The 22,432-nt window shown below is 35.8% G+C and overlaps 1 protein-coding gene across 5 annotated transcripts in view; it reads right to left on the bottom strand.

The window, feature by feature from the left end:
• The window catches only part of STAG1 (STAG1 cohesin complex component), a 417,614-nt gene that overhangs the window by 164,499 nt on the left and 230,683 nt on the right, over positions 1-22,432 (bottom strand). For 4 of the 5 annotated variants that reach the window (XM_074405880.1, XM_074405879.1, XM_003930952.4 and 1 more), the window contains 3 exons: positions 21,386-21,590; positions 3,507-3,658; positions 567-640 (listed from right to left, as the gene is read on the bottom strand). In XM_074405880.1, coding sequence (XP_074261981.1) covers positions 567-640; positions 3,507-3,658; positions 21,386-21,590 — 431 coding nt within the window. Of the gene's footprint in view, positions 1-566; positions 641-3,506; positions 3,659-18,426; positions 18,563-21,385; positions 21,591-22,432 lie in introns of those variants that run through there. The other variant, XM_074405882.1, reaches the window with a different exon arrangement.

Here is a 22,432-nt window from a genome sequence, read left to right as displayed (position 1 = left end):
ACAGAAAGAGAAAGTCATTTGCAATGGCAGATGACAAAAATATTTTGCTAACAGCTAGTATTTCAATGTGTTTATCTGAAAGGAAACAAGAATGAAGATACAGTTAGTTGTTGTATTAGCTCCAAGGGTGCCCTTCTCTGTCCTCTTTCCTCTCAGCTTCACACAAGTATTTTTTTTTTTTTTAGATTATTAATATGCCCATGGAACAAAATGGGTACTACAGAGCAAGAAGTAGGGCATTTAATTTTTAAGGTGTGAAAATAACAATTTCTTACTGAAGCTACATTAATTTATGATTCTATTAACTAATATTCCATACAAGTACATAAACTACCTCCAAAAGCACATGTTCTGAATTTGGAAGAGTGTAACAGTGGTAGTGGCAGCAGTTACACAACTTCCTCCATAGTTGTACTGTGACATTTACATAGCATTTACAGCCAAAGTTGTTTTCCAGAAAACAAAACACAAGTTATAATTAGTAAAGTTTTATAGTTAGCCTGGGCCACAAAAAAATCAATAACTGTTTAAGTGAAGTCTTCAAAATTATTTTTAAAATCTCTTACCGGTATCTATGAACAAATATACCCTTAAAAATAGAGTTCATCATATTTTCGATTTCATCCTGATTTTCTTGTAGCTGAAATGAAAAAAAATATATATAAATTGAAACAGTCATCATTTTATTTGGAATGAACAACTCCAGTCATTTTTAATTCCTGGTTATTTTCATTCTGGGTAGTTTTCAATCTTTTTTCTCACTTACACGACAGATGTCTAAAATTTCCAGAAAATTTCTATTATTCTCATACAGTTATATCATATTGGTTTTAGAACTTTTCCCTGTCTCTCTCCACACACAAACTACACAATGACAAACAAGGAGGAGTGGTACAGATAATCAGATTCATATCTCCAAAACATCATCTGCCTTGGGAACAGGCCTCAATTTCTATACCTCTTCTGTACAAATCAGGTCCCTGGGCTTGGTTTTGCCTTTCTTGGTTAAGGAACATCCCTAAAGAACATAATCTGCTGTTGTACAAGAAACTTCCTCCTCCATCTAATGTATCTAAACATTACTCTGCATCTGACTAGCCTGTAACAGACAGTAGGCCAGGTTCCCAATATAAGAGGCATAACAGAAGATAAAAAGGATCCTGGCTACTTGTGGTGAAGTACAGTAACAAAATAAATAATATCTATGGCAAAGATATGAACTTCAGGCAACAAAACTGATCAGAGTTAAAGTCTGTGTTTATTATTACTCAAAAACAGTAACAGCATTAATACAAAATTACATTCAAATGGTATTTACTATTCTAATTTATTCTAAAATTTACTGTATAGTAAATATTCAGTGAAATATTTGCTTTTACTACATATATGTACGTGACAATAAAATTCCCTCAGATTTATTTTTTTGCTATATGTTTTCTTTCAGGTTTCACTAAAATAAATTTGGAAATACTTTTGAAGCAAATCTTTCAAATTACTGCAACTTCATCCAAGTATTAAAAATTACTTTTATTCTCACACCTGTAATCTCAGCACTTTGGGAGGCCAAGGCGGGCGGATCACCTGAGGTCAGGAGTTCAAGAACACCCTGGCCAACATGGTGAAACCCCGTCTTTGTAAAAAACAAAAAAAGAAAAGAAAAAAATTACTTTTATTGCATTTATCATATAAAACTAATTAATTTATACGAGGCACACATTTCAATCAATAGTACTTACAAAAGCACAGCTCTAGTATTTACTTGTATAATACTTCAAGTATGGTATGTGTGAAGGGTTAAACTGTGTTCCTTAAAAATTTGTATGTTGAACCCCTAGTACTTCAGAATGTGAAATTAGGAAAGAGCACTGTGGCAGATTTAATTCATTAAAATGGGGCCATACTGGAGTAGGGTAGTACCCTAATCCAATACAACAACTGTCCTTAAGAAAAGAATAAATTTGCAGACAGACAGACATACAGGAAGATTGTCATACAAAGACTGGAATTATGCTGCCACCAGTCAAGCAAATAACAGACACTAGGAAGAAGCATGGAATCTTCCAAGGGAAGATGGCCCTGCCAATATCTTGATCCTGGAATTCAAGCCTGAAAACCTGTGAGATAATAACGTTTTTTTTTTTTTTTTTGAGACGGAGTTTCGCTCTTGTTACCCAGGCTGGAGTGCAATGGCGTGATCTCGGCTCACCGCAACCTCCGCCTCCTGGGTTCAGGCAATTCTCCTGCCTCAGCCTCCTGAGTAGCTCAGATTACAAGCATGTGCCACCATGCCCAGCTACTTTTTTGTATTTTTAGTAGAGACGGGGTTTCATCATGTTGGCCAGCATGGTCTCGATCTCTTGACCTCGTGATCCACCCGCCTCGGCCTCCGAAAGTGCTGGGATTACAGGCTTGAGCCACTGCACCCGGCCTCAGGTATTTTTTTTAAGTCATTCAGCTTGTGGTACTTTGTCATAGCAGCCCTAACAAACTAATACAGTATGGGTAATTATTTAATCATAACATTGTTGCTTTTTCTTGTCTGTTATAAACTCATTATTAGTCATATGTAATTCCCTTGCAGCAATGTGATATTCTTTTTTCAAGTTATAAGGTAGACAAATAGTGCAGATCTAAGATTTTATGTAGTATTAAATGAATAAAAATGTTTCCCATTAAAAATCCAGTAGAGGCTGGGTGCAGTGGTGCAAGCCTATAATCCCAGCACTTTGGGAGGCCAACGTGGGTGGATCACCTGAGGCTGGGAGTTCGAAACCAGCCTGACGAGAAACCCCATCTCTACTAAAAATACAAAATTAGCTGGGTTTGGTGGTGCATGCCTATAATTCCAGCTACTCAGCAGGCTCAGGAAAAACTAACGCCTAAACCCAGGAGGCGGAGGTTGCAATGAGCCAAGATCACGCCACTGTACTCCAGCCTGGGCAACAAGAGCCAAATTCCATCTCAAAAAAGAAAGAAATACATACACACACGCACGCACGCACACACACACACACACACACAAACACACACCCCAGTATAAAATCATTTTTAACACATATATGAAAATGTCATGGTAAAACTGAAACGAATCTTAGTAACAGGAGTCTCTGTAAAACTGGGACTAATCTTATTCACAGAAATGCCTTAAACATCAGCTAGTATGTAGCCTTTGGCTCTTTCCTGGAAATGTGGCTTTGCTGGCTCTCAGTTCTGATTTTAGTATTTCTCATACTTTCTGAGCATACAGCCTTATAAACATTCTGAGTTGCCTAACTCCCAGACCAACATCTTTCAAAAATAGAGATGTTCTATGATTCCTTTCTGCCATCAAACAGCACTTACATGATCACCAATGAACGCTCTGGTTTCATTTAGAAACCTTGACATCAAATATTCTAATTAAAATACACATAAACCTTTTTACAGATAATTTTAAAATTACTAATGAGATATATATATGTCACGCATTTGCAGAACATAAGATCATCAGTTGCCGTAAAACTTACCTCTTTGCGTTTCTGAAGTAGTAACTCTAATCTTTCATTGGCTCTCTTCCCAATCATTTTATTTCTCTCGGCTTCATACTGTCTCTGGGTATTATCCTGATGAATACTGAGATTTAAGGCAACATTCACCAGAGCAGTCATGAGCTTCATGGCTATGAAATGAAGGAATATTAAAATACCCATGAATCAAAACTTCATCCACATAAGCTTACAAATGTATAAAGCCAATGGATGAAAAAAATGAAACTAGCGAATTTCTGCTTTATAATCCAGGAATAATTTAAGTTTAAATAAAAGATAACTAATTTATAGAAATAAACTCATCTGCAACATAATTTTCTCTACCTTAGTCTGGCTTGTTAGCACTGCCCATTTAAACACAGCCTCATTCTAACTACCAGAAGAAAGAATTTCAGTAGAATCATCTTCAATAACTCCTCTCCCCCACTCCTAAAAACACACACATTAGTGAGGGCACACTAATCAAGCCTAAACCTCTCTTCTGATCATTAAATATGAGTATATATAAATGCGTCCTTAATACCTTTACTTAGATGTGTCAAAGGTGCCTTAGAGGTTTACAATCAATTTGTGACCTTTACCCCCACATATGGTCCTCTCCCATTTGTTCCTCACCTCAGTGAGTTGTACAACCTCCAAACCCTGAAAAACATACTGATCCTACCAAACTCATTAAAGTCCATTAAAAAGGTACTTTGTGAATTTCCAACTGACCTATCCACCCTAGGCACACTGATCATATACTTTTAAATGTTCACTGGTATTTGTAAATCTTATTAATAACTTTCAAATTTCTGTTCCACATCCTCTGACAAACAGGTATGATGCAAACCTCAAACTTCTGTATATTCATACCTGTTTTCATTATTGAGATAATGAGAATATAGGAAATACTGGTAAAGAAACAAGACAGCTTGTGCTGGTAAATAATTTCCCCATTTTGTTCCTTTTAGGTTATTCATGTGCAAAAATGAACATTCGGTTATAAATAAAACTGTTCAGTGCTTTAGAAGAACTGATTCACTTATCTGCAAACATATCCATATAATTAAAAATAAGCATGAATTTCATTTTTTCTTAATTACATATGTAAACATACATGTGTGCTAGATACATACATGTATGTATGCTTCACCTATCTTTCTATCTGCACATACACCCAATTTGTTATTCTGAAACTCTTATCTACATTTTGATCAGTTCTATTACATAATTGCTGCTGTCCTTAAACCAATATAAGATAAAAAACCTGAAAAACAAATGTGTTTATTAAGTTAGTGACCATTAGATGTAAAAATTATAATACAAAAATCCTGAAAAACAAATTTTAGTGACCAGAAATGGATTTCTCAGAATTTTGCATTAGAAATGCTTAAATAAAAATGTCTCTTTTCCTGAAATAGTGTCTCAATCAGTAAACTGATTAATATTCCTGTTTCAAAATACAAGATAGTGATTCTGAGTACTGTGTGTTGCCATTAGTAGTGTACACTATAAAAGTTTAAAAGTGAAATTACACTGTATAAGGACAGAGAACAGCTCAAAGACAAGAGAAATCTGGAGCCTTAAAACTACTGAAGTTAGAGATGATGCTAGTTCATCAGTGTTTGTTCTAAGCACAGGAAATAACACCCAAAGGAGTTTAATTCAGTATCTACCTCTAGATCTCTAATGCAAAATGACTTGAAGATCCAGGAGCTGAAAAGCATTAAAATTAAGACCAATCCTGGTTGCAATTCACCAGTGGAAACTGAGGCACAGTTTTTAAAAAACTTAAGTTTTTACTTTCAGCTATATATCTTCTTGAGAACCCAGATAACAAACTCCAAATGTCATTACCTAATAACTCTACTTCCATCCCAGATATATAAACAGTAAAGGAGTCACATACTAAAACAGACAAGACATGTAAAATGATCACTATATCTTCAGAAACATTATCAGATATAATACAGCAGTGTTTACTGAGATAAACTATTTCTAAACTTGTAAAACTGAGACTTCATTGAGTAACACATAAACAGCTATTAAAAACAAACCACAAATCAAATGAGACAGACATAAAATGAGGATTATGATGTTTTAATTGGGTCCACTAAAAAAGACTTATCTCTGCATAGAATTGGTACTTATTAAATTTTCCTGGCGTTACTAATGAAATTCTTTTAGAAGTTAATAATCCTGCAGGAATTCAGCCATCATAATGTGACATCAGCTTTTAAGTGGCTTCTTCTTGTCTAGCAAAGAGAATACTTCCTTCTAGTTTTCACATTAACTGCCGACTGTAAAATGGTAAATACGTTCTAGTACAGCAGTATTCAGAGTGTGGTCTGCAAATAGGTACTGACCACAAAAAGTTTATTAGAAGTTCATTGCAAGTAAAAAATTGTAAGAATTTAGAAATTTGTATAGCAATCTGACAATTTAATGCCTGTTGATTTTAATAACATGACACTAATACATATACACTATTTTCACTGCATTTTACAAAAGTACTACATTGTGACAGATTAGTAATTAAAAACTGGTTGTTCACCATAGCTAGAGAAGCACTTAAAGTCCTGGTCCGTTCATCTTATCAATCCAACATATACTGAGCATTGTTCTAGTTATTAGAGATATGCAAGTGTACAAAACAAGGTAGCTGCTCTTGTGATTTTTACATTCTGGTGAGAAAAAGAAGACAATACATGAACAGGTTTTATGCAAATGAAAAAACCACGAGTTAATGATTAGTGCTATAAGAAAAATAAAGTATGGTAAAAATGTTAGAGAGTGAAAGGGGTGCTATTTTAGACGGTCATTTAGATGGTGCTATTTAGATGGTCTCTCTGAGGCCCTGACATTTGAGCATGAAGTGAAGGAATGGGCACGTGATTCCACAGAAGAACAGCTTTCCAGGGACAGTTATGAGGTAAACTGTTAGGAGGAGGGCACTCACTACAGAGTATGGTATTTAGTCTGGTTGGAGCACAGAGGTAGTCAGAGGAAGATGATGATACTTAAAAGGAAGGAAGAAGCCAGATTATAAGAGTGTGTTATTAGGATCCAGTTAACTTTAGGGCTCCTGAATTAAATCTAAGTGGGTTAAGATCTCCTAGAGAATGTGGAGTGATGTGAAAGTCTGGATTAGATTTTAAGCTGATGTGTGACCAGAGTACAGGAGAATAAAACTGGAAAAAGGGAGACTAAATAGGAACAGTGAGGGAGAACTGAACACACACACACACACACAATTATACTTTAAGTTCCAGGGCACACGTGCAGAACGTGCAGGTTTGTTACATAGGTATGCACGTGCCATAGTGGTTTGCTGCATCCATCACCCTGTCACCTATATTAGGTTATGTCTCCTAATGCTCTCTCTCCCCTAGCCCTCACCCTCATATTATCCCTTCCTAGACGCCCATCCCCTAACAAGTCCTGGTGTGTTGATATTCCGCTCCCTGTGTCCGTGCGCCCTCATTGTTCATCACCCACTTATGAGTGACAACATGTGGTGTCTGGTTTTCTGTTCCTGTGTCAGTTTGCTGAGAACGATGGTTTCCAAGATGAAAATATTTTGCTCAAAGTTTGCAAAAACAAGTAAGCTTTTTGCCTTTGGCAACTCAGTAAACTGATGCTGGTTTAGATTAAGTTGGCAGCACAGGTAGAGAGAAATTATTAGATATGAAGTGTATTTTGAAAATACAACTAAAAGAATTTGAGATTACAATGAAGGAAATGAGATAAACAGAAAGAGCAGAGAAACTTTGACAGATTTTTGTTTATTAGTTATCTAAGCGGAAATGTCTAGCAGATACACATTTGGAAGGCATTTATCAAAGATCCTGGTATTTAGAGCCATAAAACCAGATGGAAATTGGAAAAAAGTGGCATTACTTGTGTGTTGTAAACAAAAGATCACCAAGATACTTGTTGATGAAAAAAACAGACAAGATAGCCTTACAGTATGTATATGTTATCATTTGAGAAAAATAATACATGATTTTTATGTGCCAGTCACTCTTCTAAGCCATATAAACATATTTATTCATTTACAACTCACAAATCTATGAAGAAGTACTATCACTGTTAGTCCCTTTTTACATTAAGAGAAAACGGAGGCACAAATCAGCTAAAAGACTTGATGGTTACATAGTAACTGGAAGAGATAGAATTTGAGTACAGGCAGTCTTGTTCCATAGTCCAAGCTCTTCAACACCACACCATATTGCCTCTCATTAAATGTGTATTTGCTTTTATTTGCATATAACACGTTTAGAAAAACTTAAGAAACTGGTAACTTTGGTTGTCTTCAAGGAAGCTAATTTGAGACTAGGGGACAGGAATGAAAGAGTACCATCTCACTATATAATTTTTTTTTTAATGTTTCTTTTTTTTTTTTGGAGACAAGGTCTTGCTCTGTCACCCAGGATAGAGCACAGTGGTGGAACCACAGCTCCCTGTAGCCTCGACACCCCAGGCTCAAGTGATCCTCTCACCCCAGCCTCCTCAGTAGCTGGGACAACAGCTACCACCATGCCCAGCTAACTTTCTTTAAAAAATTTTGTAAAGATGGGGGTCCAACTATATTGTTCAGGCTGGTCTTGAACTCTTGGCCTCAAGTGATCTTCCCACCTCAGTCTCCCAAAATATTGGGATTATAGGGATAAGCCATAGTACTTGGCCTATTTTGAATTTTATATAATGTGACTATATTATTCTCATCATCACTGTTTTTTTTTTTTTTTTTTTTTTTTGAGATGGAGTTTCGCTCTTGTTACCCAGGCTGGAGTGCAATGGCGCGATCTCGGCTCACCACAACCTCCGCCTCCTGGGTTCAGGCAATTCTCCTGCCTCAGCCTCCTGAGTAGCTGGGATTACAGGCACATGCCACCATGCCCAGCTAATTTTTGTATTTTTAGTAGAGACGGGGTTTCACCATGTTGACCAGGATGGTCTCGATCTCTTGACCTCGTGATCCACCCACCTCGGCCTCCCAAAGTGCTGGGATTACAGGCTTGAGCCACCGCACCCGGCCATCACTGTTTTTTTTAGAGACTTTCAAAGCTACCACAAATCAAATCATCACTATTTTTTAAATAAAAATAATGTAACTATGAAATTGGTTTTCACTTTATTCAGTAAGGACCGAATATAGAAAAGAAAAACTATCTGAAGATTGAGTCTCAAGATAATTCAATATTTGCAGTTTAGCTTTCTAAAACCAGCAGGACAATGTGGTATTCCAGAAAGCAAGTGAAGACAGTGTTCCAAGAAGAAGGTAGCTGTGTCTTTCCAAAGAAAAAAAGATGACAACTGGAGCTGCTCACTGATTTGGGCAGTAAGAAGGTAACTGCTGACCTCAACAGGAGAGGTAGTGAAGTGTTAGAGACAGACGCCTAACAGGAGAAGACTATGTGGAGAGAGTGAATATAAGTAATTCTGATTTATTGAATTCAGAATTCAATTCTCTTGCTGTAAAGAGAAGGAGAGAAGTAAGACTGGAGTTAGTGAGACGTGAGGGAACAAGGTACAGTGTGATGGTTAGTCTTATGTGTCCAGGCATGGCTAGACTATCGTGGTCAATTACTTAATCAAACATCAATGCAGGTGTCACTTTGAAGGTATTTTGTAGATATTTTTCATGGTTAACATCTATAATCTACTTAAGTAAAGGAGATTACCTTCAATAATGTGAGTGGGCCTCATGCAATCAGTTGAAAGCTTGAGAGAAAAAACAGGTTTTCCAGAGAGGAAACGTTTGCCTTCAAGAATGCAGAATGAATTATTAGTCTGGGCATGATGGCTCACGTCTGTAATCCCAGCACTTTGGGAGGCAGAGGTGGGAGGATTACTTGAGGTCAGGAGTTCAAGACCAGCAACATAGCAAGACCACATCTCTACAAAAAATAAAATTAGCTGCACATGGAGATGTGTACCTGCCATCCCAGCTACTTAGGAGGCCAAGGGGTGAGGATTATATGAACCCAGGTTTTCAAGGATGCAGTAAGCTATGACTGAGCCACTGGATTTCAGCCTGGGTGACAGAATGAGACCCTGTCTCTAAAACAAACAAATATCCTGAGCTTCTAGCCTGCTCCATAGATCTCAAACTCAAGACTACATGACTCTTGTCTGATTTCCAGCTTGCTGGACTACCCTACAAATTTCCAATTTGCCATCCCCCACAGTTGTGCTGAGCCACATCAGTGAAACAAGTGTGTGTGAGTGTGTGTGTGTGTGAGAGAGAGAGTGAGAGAGATAGAGACAGGGAGAGAGAGAGAGAGAGAGAGAGAGAGAGAGAGAGAGAGAGAGAGACAGATGTCTATCTCTTAGTTCCACTTCCCTGAGGAACCCAGACTGACAAAAAAGGTTCCTTAAAGATGGGAGCGGTTAAGAGTATGTTAGCAAGATAATAAGAGTTACCTAAAAAAAGGGAGAAATTTTGAAGTAATGAGAGTGAGAACAATTCGAGAGACAAAGTTCTTGAGAAGGTTTGAGATCAGATTACTGCACAAGAACAAGGACTGGCCTTACAGGCCACTATTAATAAGAAAAAGGATAGAGGATATGAGTATAACTGCAGATAGACAGGTAGGTTTAATCCCTAAAGGATTCTCTTTTGACCATTCTAATTAAACAGGCAAGATAATCAGCTAAATGTGAAAAGTGCATAGGAAATGTAGCTTTGAGGAGAAAGTATAAAATAATTTTGTTAGAATGTGGAAATAACTTTGGAGTATAATACTCAAAGGGGATTGCTAGGCAACATTAAAGGACCACTTGAAAAAAAAAAAAAAAAGGAGAGCCGATCCCTTAAAGTTATGTATTTTTGTCTAGCCACTTTCGGCTCTGGTGCAGGTATGGGACAGATGGTTATATACGGTTTTCCTAGGGAATATGAAAGAGGAACACAGAAGCAAGAAAGTTGACAGCATGATGCAGGATGTGATTATAATAAAGAATGATAAAATCTAAGTGGGAAAAATAAAGGCAGTGAGGACATGAAGGGTGTGAAGAACATTAAAAATGTGGTGTCAAAGTATTTAAAATCACAATTAAAAAAAACACTAGAGTGGAAACTCAGAAAAAAACATTGGAACAAAAGGAAGGTTCATCAAGAAATGGGCCTAAAACGAAGACTGAGGACATTGGCCCTTTTAATTAATAATCAACAATTCGTATTTCTTCTCATTAAACATAAAACTGAAAAGTAAAAAACTACATTTGTATTTAGTGACAGCTATTACACCTCTGAAAACTATTATTAGACACCCTGTAAATATGTCCAATATAGTGGAACAAACGAGATTTTTAAGAGAGATGATTGTAGTACTTTATTTCTACAACATTTTTGGTGGGGCCAGGTGGAGGTAATTGGGATCATGAAGATAGTTTCCCACATGCTCTTTTTCTTTTTTTTGAGATGAAGTCTCGTTCCGTCGCCCAGGCAGGAGTGCAGTGGTGCGATTTCAGGTCACGGAAACCCCTGCCTCCCCAGTTCAAGTGAGTCTCGTGCCTCAGGCTCCCTAGTAGCTAAAATTACAGGAGCCCTCGACCAGCCCAACTGATTTTTGTGTTTTTAGTAGAGATGGGAGTTTTGCCACGTTGGATAGCCTGGTCTTGAATGATCTGCCCTCCTTGGAGTCTCAAAGTGTTAGGATTATAGGCATGATGAGCCACTGCACCTGGCTGATAGTGTTCTCACCAGATCTGATGGTGGTTTTTTTTTTTTTGTGAGATTTGGAGTGTCACTGTGTCGTCAAGGCTGTGAGTACAGTGGCACAATCTCAGCTTACTGCAATCTCTGCCCTCTAGGTTAAAGTCTCCTGCCTCACCCACCCAAGTAACTGGGATTACAGATGCATGTCACCACGCCCAGCTAGGTTTTTATTTAAAAAAACAAACAAACAGAGTTTCACCATATTGGTCAGGCTGTTCTTGAACTCCTGACCTCAGGTGATCCGCCCGCCTTGGCCTCCAAAGTGCTTGGATTACAGGGGTTAGCCACCACGCCCAGCCAGCTAGGCTTTTGTATGTATTTTTTTTTTTTTGAGATGAAGTCTTGCTCTGTCACCCAGGCTGGAGAGCAGTGGTGCGATCTCGGCCCACTGCAACGTCCGCCTCCCAAGTTCAAGTGACTCTCCTGCTTCAGCCTGGTAACTGGGATTATAGGCAGGCATCACCACCCCTGGCTAATTTTGTATTTTTAGTAGAGACAAGGTTTCACCATGTGGGCCAGGCTGGTCTTAAACACCTGACCTAAAGTAACCCACCTGCCTTGGCCTCCCAAAGTGCTGGAATTACAGGCGTGAGCCACTGCACCTGGCCTGAGATCGGATTTGGTTTTTTTTTTTTGACAGTTTTGCTCTTGTTGCCCAGGCTGGAGTGCAATGGCATGAAGTCGGCTCATCGCAACCTCCATCTCCCAAGTTCAAGCGATTCTCCTGCCTCAGCTTCCTGAGTAGCTGGAGTTACAGGCACGCACCACCATGCCCAGCTAATTTTGTATTTTTAGTAGAGACAGAGTTTCTCCATGTTGGTCAGGCTGGTCTCGAACTCCCGACCTCAGGTGATCCACCCACCTCAGCCTCCCAAAGTGCTAGGATTACAGGTATGAGCCACTGCACCCAGCCGGAGATCTGATGGTTTTTATATGGCCCTGGCATTTTCCCTGCTTGCACTCATTTCCATCCTGCTGCCCTGTGAAGAAGGTGCCTGCTTCTCCTTCGCCTTCTGCCATGACTGTAAGTTTCCTGAGGCCTCCCTACCAATGCAGAACTGTGAATCAATTAAATCTCTTGTCTTTATGAACTACCCAATTTCAGGCAGTTCTTTATAGCAGTATGAAAACAGACTAATGAAATACCCAAAGGAATATAAATCATTCTATCATAAAGACATATGCATGCCTGTGTTCACAGCAGCACTATTCACAATAGCAAAGACATGGAATCAACCTAAATGCCCATCAAAGGTAGACTGGTTAAAGAAAATACGGTACATATACACCAAGGAATGCTCTGGAGCCATAAAAAAGAATAAGATCATGTCTTCTGCAGGGACATGAAGATGGAGGCCATTATCCTTAGCAAACTAATGCAGGAAGAGAAAACCAAATACCTCATAGTCTCACTTATAAGTGGGAGCTAAATGATGTGAACACATGAACACACAGACAGAAACAATGGACAATGGGGCCTAACAGAGGATGGAGGTTTAGAGGAAGGTGAGAGTCAGGAAATAGAACTACTGAGTACTAGGCTTAATACCTGTGCAACAAAATAATCTGTGCAACAAGTCCCTGTGACATGTGCTTACCTATTTAACAAACGTGCACATGTATCCGTGAACTTCAAATAAAAGTTTAAAAAAAAATTTAATCTTCAACAAACTCAGAAAATATATGCAATCCCTAACCACAATATAAGAATATATAGATATGGACAGTAGGAGTATAAGCAGAGGGCATTAAAAATCAAAGGAAGGATAGAACAATTTGCATGACAACCATATCTCTAAGAAAAACAAGCACTGAGCATGGCAGGAGGGCACTATCATCCTAGCACTTTGGGAGGCCAAGATGGGAAGAAGGCTTGAGCCCAGGAGTGTGTGACCAGACTAGGCAACACAGTAAGATCTCTTCTTCACACAAAAAAAAGGAAAAAAAGAAAGAAAATTAGCCAGGTGTGGTGGAACGTGTCTGTAGTCCCAGCTTCAGGAGGCTAAGGCAGGAGGATCAATTAGCCCAGGAGACTGAGGCTACAGTGAGTCATAATCACACCACTGCACTCCAGCCTGGGTGACAGAGCAAGAACCTGTCTCAAAAATAAAAACCTGTTTTTGCTCTGTAGAATACAGAAACCATCAGTTATTAGTAGTAGTAGGTTCCACAGAAGATGAAATATGTTATGGTCTGAAATAGGAGTATTATCTCCAAGTTTGTATAATAGGCAATTAAATCCCCAAGTCTCTACTCCCGTAGAGCGTAGACAGTCAAGCAATTCCTTTACAACACATTCATTTTGGAAGTCTGGACATTTATCTTCTCAAAAAAATAAACCAAAAATGCAGAGTCATCAGACATACGTGTGTGATTATGTTTGGTGTGTGTGAGTGCCCTCAGGGTTTTTTTATTCTGTTCAACTCCAAGAGCAGACAGCAGCCAAGCTTAAGTAGACTGGAAGATCCTTCTGCAAAGAGGCTGAGCTTCTCTAGGGAAGATAATTATCACTAGCAACATTTGAGGGTCTATAATGAAAATACTAGCTGACCATCAGACAGCTCTATAGTGATGCTCACCAATCTGGAAGCCAGAGTCAATGTCCCACCATGCCAGAGGCACACATACACCCCTTTCTACCAATGAACTTTTTAGTTTCTCACTCTCAACAATGACTACAGAGCCAAAAAACAAATATTTGAGGAAAATGTCCAATATGAAAGTTTAAAAAGCAGAGAAGAAGAAAAAAGGTTAGGGTTTAGAGCAGAAGTAAACCTCAGAGAAATAATTAATATAATCAAAGAAAAGGTAACTATGAAACAGAATGTTTAAAAAAGAGAGGCTTGGGCTGGGTGTGGTGGTTCACACCTGTAATCCCAACACTGTGGGAAGCTGAGGTGGGCAGATCACCTGAGGTCAGGAGTTTGAGACCAGCCTGGCCAACATGGTGAAACCCTGTCTCTACTAAAAATACAAAAATTAGCTTGGTGTGGTGGCGCATGCCTGTAATTCCAGCTACTAAGGAGACTGAGGTGGGAGAAACCTTGAGCCCAGGAGGTGTAGGCTGCAGTGAGCCGAGCTTGGGCCACTGCACTCCAGCCTGGGCGACAGAGCAAGACTCCGATTCGAAAAACAAAAAAGAAAAAAAGACTTGGAAAATAAGAAGGAATTCTTAGAAACGTAAAAGATAGTCAAAATTAAGTTTAATAAACATGAGGTAATACAAGAAACAGAGAGGACTAAGAAACACAAAATAAACGTATGTTAACAGTATATCAACATGAAATTTCAAGATACCAGTAACAAACAAACAAACAAAAATCTCGAGCATTCAAAGACAAGAAACAGGATCAGAATCAGAAGTCTAAAATTAGCATTGGACTTCTCAACAGCAACGTTGGAAACTAGAAACAAATTCTTAAGGAAATAGTTTTCAATGATGAAATTAAAATTGGGTCAAACTATTAAACAAGAAGCTACAACATAGTTTTCAGGCATATAAAGTCTCAAATAACGTATTTCCCGAATGCCCTTTTTCTAAAGAAACTATCAGAAAATGTGCTACACAAAAAGGAGAGAATAAATTAAGAAAGAAAAGATGATGGGGATCTAAAAAAGAAAGACAAAAAACTCCAACAGCAGAAAACCAGAATTAAAGGACATCTAAATTTTAGAAAATGAGGTATGATTTTAAAAAATGAAAAGCACAAAAATAAGTATGTCACAAAACTGATTAGAACACTTGTTTAAAAATAAAACCAAAAAACTTCACAAGTACACATGACAAAGAAACTTAAAATACCAACAAGTTATGGTATGGCACAGTCATAAGATGGTACCATGATAGAAATTTTTTATTTTTGTACTTTTCTTTTTCTGAATTCTCTGTAAGTACAATATATAATTTTACATATACTGAAAATATTCTAGTGTACAATATGAAACAAAAATATGTTTAAAAATTTTCAAGTTCTCTGCCCTCTTTACAACCAAATCAAATAAGCTTTGCTGTTTTCCATATCAAAATGACAACATTTGGCAGGGTGCAGTTGCTGACGCCTGTAATTCCAGCACTTTGGGAGGCCAAGGCAAGGGGATGGCCTGCGTTCCGGAGTTTGGGACCAGCCTGGCTAACATGGTGAAACCCCATCTCTCCTAAACATACAAAAATTAGCCGGGTATGGTGGCGCATGCCTGTAGTCCCAGCTACTCGGGATGCTAAGGCAGGAGAATTGCTTTAACCGGGGAGGGGGAAGCAGCAGTGAGCCAAGATTGCACCACTGTACGCCAGCCTGGGCAACAGAGTGAGATTCCATCTCAAAAAAACAAATAAACAAACAAACAAACAAAAACATCACAACATCAGACAATCACTGAGTGACTTGTGTATGTTAAATATTTAACATAAATTATTTCATTTATATGACTCAGAAAACAAAAGATAAACAAAAGAATTATTTCATTTAAGTCAGCCAACATACTACTATAAGACTATCAGCATCTATGCTATACAGATAAAGAAAGACACAGAGGTTACTTAATTTGTCCAAAGTCACCAAGTTAATAAACTCAAGATATGTGACGCTTATAAAGAAATTTTAAAAATCACTGTTTCTCTACAAAAACTGGCTGCCAAAAGAAAGTTAATTTTCAGAACCAGTGACAGAATGTAAAAGAGAATAATCTAAGAAAAATGACAATTCTTTAGTTAGAAAGTTTCAAAAGTTATTCTAGACCTAAATATACAGAGTCAAAAAAGTAATTACATTTTAAAGTTGTATTTTGTTTTATGGGTAAAACTACATGATATAGTGGTATTTGTAGATTTGGCCGACTATTGGGCATTAATTCAACAAGAACATCAGAAGTCTATTATATACAAACCACAGAAAACTGAATAAAGGTTTTATATCTAGGGGAGGGGTGAAAAACATAATGGTGAAAAAGTAAAATAAGACAAAGTAAAAGGACGAAACAATGAAAAGGTAAGACTCTAGAAAAATTTTGAAAAATAAATATAAAAAAGTTAAATGTAAATACAAAAGGATCAATTATTTATACCACATGGTCTATTCTTTGATAATGCCAGATTGCCCTAAAATTTTCACATCTTAACTGTAGAAACCAGAAATAATCCGTGTGGTTAAAAGTTATAAATAATTATTGGATTTAATAAATAGAATATGGGTCCTGAGAGCAAAAAGGTAAATAAAATGAAAATGCAGGCCGGGTGTGATGGCTCATGCCTATAATCCCAGCACTTTGGGAGGCTGTGGTGTGCAGATTGCTTGAGCTCAAGACCATGGGCAACATGGTGACACCCCAACTCTACAAAAACTACAAAAAAAATTAGCTGGGTGTGGTAGCATCTGTCTGTGGTCCCAGCTACTCAGAAGGCTGAGGTGGGAGGACCACTTAATTCTGGGAGGTAGAAGTTGAAGTAAGAAATGAAAAATAAACATACATTAAAAAAAGAAAGGAAAAGAAAATGCATGCTGTTCATTTTCTTAATAGCAGCTCTTGATAGTTTATCTACTTATTTCTGACTTCCCCATCTGCCATGTCTTATTACTTTTTATTAAAATAGAATAAGCAAATCAATAAATTCTGAGTAAAACCATGAACGAAGGGAAAATATTGGCAAATACTATTATCCCTTTCTGTCATTACAGAATAATAGTAGCAGCTTACTAAATGCCAAACATTGTCCCAAGCACTCCTGATCTCTTTTCTTTCCCACTTTGCGAATAAAGAGAGTGAGACAGCTATGTTAAGGACTTGTCCAAGGTTATCCAACCAGTAAAAGGCAAAGATGGCTATGAATTCAAACAGTCACTTCAGAATCTCTTCTATCAACCATACTATTAAATGGTTTTAGCAACTGAAGGCCAAATAAAAAGACTTCAATTTTCTTAGCCAAAATTATTTTCAGCCTATGATTATAAATTAAAGCAATCATATGTCATTTCTTTCCTCAGAGATGCTAACTCTATAAGAAATGTTAATCAATAATAAATCATGTCAGTATAATATCAACCATAAGGCATTAAGAAATGTTTATCCCTTAAACATTTAGAGAGTGACTTCTTAATAACATTAAGAGAGTGACTACTTAATAACCATGATGAAGACTGACCTCATGATGATCTCAACCACTTTTCTAATTTTTTTCCCAAATTAATTTTAGGAGGGAAAAAAGTGAACAGATTCAATCATCATGTCATTATTAATACAAATTTTGTGTTTTAACTCCCCTTTGTTCAAATTAGCATTTTCTCTTTGGAAGTCAGAGGTAGTCAGCATTAATATATTTTTAACATCATAGAAAAGTAAGTAGGTGAGAATATAATAAAAAATTAAAACATTAACCAACATTACTCATCCTGAATGTTATCCTCTAACAAAAATCTGAAGTCAACAAGTTGTAAAGTATTGATATACAATTTAAAAGCAAATGCGTAAAAATAAATATAATCCTGAAAAACAATTCTTTGAGAGGAAAATCTTCATAACATGAAACAAGAAAGTGAAACAAAGAAAATCTTATTTTTGACCTTAAAAAAAATTTTCCTCATAAAATAAAAATGTCATCAAATTTGAAAAAAAAAAAAAAATATGTTCCCAGTCTCAGATTATAAATTCACCAAAATAATTACGACAATATTTCTTACGTAAATTAAATCCATAAAATGTACTGCTATGTCCAACTGAGACAGCTATTTCTCATAAAAATAAGGGCACTTAGTTCTGAATATCAATAGTTAATGAAAATTATAATGAGAAGCTTCTTTATTATAATGGGTCAAACAACTAGGACAGTAAGTTTTAAAATTCCAACTAAAAGAATAAAGAAAATATAAAATTTACTTGTTAACAGTCTCTCTCATTTTAATGGTAAAAAGTATTCTAAAAAGAGAGTTTACCTTCAATGGAAAAATAAGAATATACTTATGACTGTGGAATAAACAGACATAAAGAACTACAGAATGACAAAAACTTTTAATAAAAATGTAGTAAAAGTATACAATTAAATGCAATGCATAAACACTGACAATAGGGACACATTATTTAATTCATAACAAGAAAATGGGATTATTTGGAAAACAGATTTAAAATACTACTGATAAGACCACTCTGATGACTTATGAAGCTCTGGAACTCATCACATCTGTACCCTACAAAATAACTAACCTGATTGTCTCTCTTCTCAGCTAAGATATAAGCAATGTCAAGGAGCATTTTATTCCAAAGCCGATAATCATATCTGGCCATAACTGCCTTGTAACTGTCCATGCACATAGTCTTTGAAGCAGAGGATTAAATGTTCCTGCCCATTTTATCTAGTCCCCATGACTTGTCCTGTAAAGTGAATAAAAATGATTATCTTTTAATCTATTCCTTGTACATATAGCATTAAAAATAAGAAAAGGGCAAAGATGAGAACAAAATGTCCTTGAAAAGATGGATAATTGTTGGTCAACCTGGAATTAAGTTCTCAGCAAGCCCTTTGTGCTTTGTTAATGGGTAGGTGACTGCTATGTCTCACATTTTATACAAGTGAGCCTTGGAAGATATGACCATTAATTAGTGTAGACACATGGAAATTACAGTAATACTTTGAAGCAAATTGAGAGAATGACTGAAAAGTAAGTTTTATCCTTTGAAAATTCTGCATAAACATGTTTTTTTGATATCTGATTTTCAAAAATAATTTCAAATTTAAATAGGCTACATGATGATATTAATGTAAAAAGAACATAGGTGAAAACAAAATCACATTCATGAAGTAGTTTTAAAAGTTATGATGAATATAGGTAGATTGTGGAAAGACACAGAAAAGCAATGGGGGGAGGCAGGAGACAGTCAATTCAAAAGGAATAGGAAGAAAGCCATAATGAAACTATATTTAAACATATGTAAAGATTAGCAGATGGGGATAACCAAAGGGATAAATACAGAGAAAACAATACAATGAAAGTTACTAAAAATGAGCAACGAAAAAGAGCTGAAATGGATTATCCTAAAGGCAGTAAAATACAGTAATACTGCATTTACATGGCAATGAAGGACATGTAAATCAATTAAAGTGCATTATTCACAAAATTAAAACAATGTTTTAAGAGTTAAAATATTCTGCATATTTCTATAATATAGCACTCCTCTTATGTTCCTAGAGCATATGGCATACACTTAATCTTTTAAACAGAATGCATACAAGTTTCTAGATTAAAGAATGGTAGCTTGCCCCTGCAGAGAAGCCAAAGATGGTACTGTATCTTAAGATCTGTAAACTAAATTTTGTGTCTTCTTGTTTTAAATAGTCATTTCACAATACTATCAGCCCTCAATTAACTTGTTGCTTCTCCTCTCTTGGCCTTGGGAAACCCAGATAATAACTTCTGTATCAAAGCGAATTCATTAATTTTTATGACAGCAATATTAGTTATTTACAAGCAGTTTCTACTTTATTTTTTAAGGTTTTTTTTTTTTTTTTCCATCAAAATTGCTGAATTTCCTATGCATTTGACAACCAGGTAAATGGGCATTACTGTACACAGAAAGAAGTAAGAAAGATGAAAAGGAATAGAAAACATAAAGAAAAGAAAAAAAAAAAAACAAAGACCGCAGAGAATACTACTAAAGGTCATAAAATTAGAAAAAAAAAATGTATAATATTATGTAACTGTTTGAATAATGAACAGCATTTTTACAGTAACTTTTTAAAAAAGATCAACTGGGTACAAAATCTTTTTCTTCCTAATAAGGAGAAGTCACTATCAAAATATAGAATAAACTGTATCTGATATACGTTCTTCATAGATATTTTTCAACAATTATATTTTTGTCTTTTGAAAAAACATAAAATTGGATAAAATATCTACCTCTCTTCCTAATGAGAAAAGAATACTCTCAGAAAAAACAAACTGTGTTTCATGTTTATTTGTTAGAACTGTAACTAACAATAAAAGATACTATGAATTAACTGAGTAAGGGAAAAAAAGATAATTGGGAAAAAAGGAACAAAAAATATATATACATGACTCCAGTTATTATCACATTGGCTTTGGGCAACAGATGAAGCCAGAAAATGATAAAATTTTAAAGCAGACATTTGCAATGAGTAGTTCCCAAATCACCAGTATCAACACTGTCTAGGAACTTCTTGCCCAGCAATCTGTCACAACAAGCTCTACAGGTGATTCGGGTGTGTACTAAAGTTTGAGAAACAGTGCTTTAAATAAATTAGATAAATGAGAATTTAAAATTTAAATGAAGAATAAAATGTAATTAATGAGTCTAAATCTGGTTTATTATGATAGTAAGTAAGATAAATACAGGCAAAGTTACTGCTACTAAAAAGGATGTAATTTGGGATTAAACACACAGTTATGAACACCCAATATGCACACATTCCACTAACATGAATTTAAAAAAAAAATAGTCATTTTAGATAGTCACAGTTAAAGCAGTGAAGGAGAAACAGAACAACTGCTCAAGTAAGAAAATTACCTCGTTATTGAAAATCAAGAAAAACAAAGAATACAGTTGGCTGACAAGTTGTCATGATAATTCTAAAAGAAAGCAAAAGTGAAAACTAATCTGTTAGTTCTTCAAATTATCTACAGCCAACCTTAAGAACTGATCTTAAGATGTTAATATTTGAATATGTTTAAGTTATTACAGCACTAGGAATAGGAAGAATGTCTGTTACCCTATTAGATGAAATTGTTTCAAATATATAAACAAGTATTGACCTACTTATCTTTAATAATAATGAGCAATAAAACAATGTAATTATGCAAAGAGAAAACAGAATAAATTTGGAAGTTCAACTATTATTACTTGGGTTTTCCAAAGAATTTGGCCTAATGGTCTCTTAAAATTTCTCTGGTTATAAATAAAGATGCACATAATTACTAAACATTCAGATAAACATTTGTTGACACTGGCCAGAAAATTTCTATTTTCATTCCTAAGGTTACCAAATGCTAATTATCAAAATAGGCATACATTTTAAGAAAAAACTATTCAAATGAATGTTTTATTCTAATTAAATTTTTAATTAAATCTTATTCTCATTAAGTTTTTAATCAGAATAAAACATATTCAACAAAAGTAAATGAAAGGAAATAAAATGTTGGTTACTTACCAGCAAGGGTACTTGTATGCCTAAAAGCTCTGACCTGGGAGTCTGACAAACCCGTCAAAAGGGAGATTACTGTGTCCATCATATACTCATCATAAATTATGCTATACTGACACTGTCGAATCAGGACTCCAATAAATTCACAAAAGTTTGAGCGAAATTTTTTCCACTGAGGTCCAGGCATGGTAAGAGGATAATCACCACTGTCCTAAAAGAGAGAAAAAGAACATATTAAGTATGTCATATTAATAGAGTTTGATCAAAGATTTTTTTTTCTTCCTACCTATACAGGAACCCTTTTGTGCAAAATAGTTATAAAAAGAAATAGGTGACTTTCGTAGTACATTTGATTGCTTTATCTTTCTTTGGTTTTGATCTACCATGGCTAAGTAATTCTTAAAGTACTCAAAATTACTATTTCAGAACCAGCATCTACTCTATTGTTCTAAGCCTTGTGTTGAAAATAGTATTTCCCCTTTGTTATCTTAGTTGAGATAATTCAAAATAGTAAAATTTTTTTTAAAGTTTTGACTAGAAAGGATGATTGCTATTTTAATTTTGAACGAAGTAAGCATGATACCTGTGTCACAGTACATCTTTCAATATTTTAAACTGAATTTTTAAAAAATAACAATTTGAAAAGTATAAGCATTTCATTTAGAAGTCCAAAAATAACCTTTTACACCTCAAATTCCAATCTAATTTCTTCAAATTTTACTATGAACTTGATTTTAATTCTACTTCATACACTGGATTAACTTTTCTAAGAAAATAATCTGTGTTCCTGATATCACCAGATTGTGTCATCTTGTTTAAAACACAAAACTCAGAGTACAGCCCAACGGGCTAGCGGTTTCCCTCTCTGGCCTAATACACTTAAGTACAGAAATGAAAATTAACAAGGTAGAAAATGAGAAAATTTGTGAACACAGTTGCCTAAATATTCTCAATGTGTGGCTTTTTGTCTTTTCTAGAACAAAGTGCTGTTAGATCCCAAGAACATGTAACAAAAAGCAGAGATTAGAAGAGACTGGACTCAAGAGTCAAAAT

This window comes from Saimiri boliviensis, chromosome 9, assembly GCF_048565385.1.
Source record: "Saimiri boliviensis isolate mSaiBol1 chromosome 9, mSaiBol1.pri, whole genome shotgun sequence".
Lineage (NCBI taxonomy): Eukaryota > Metazoa > Chordata > Mammalia > Primates > Cebidae > Saimiri > Saimiri boliviensis.
The sequence above is the reverse complement of the archived record's forward strand: the minus strand, read 5'-3'. Positions and strand labels throughout refer to the sequence as shown.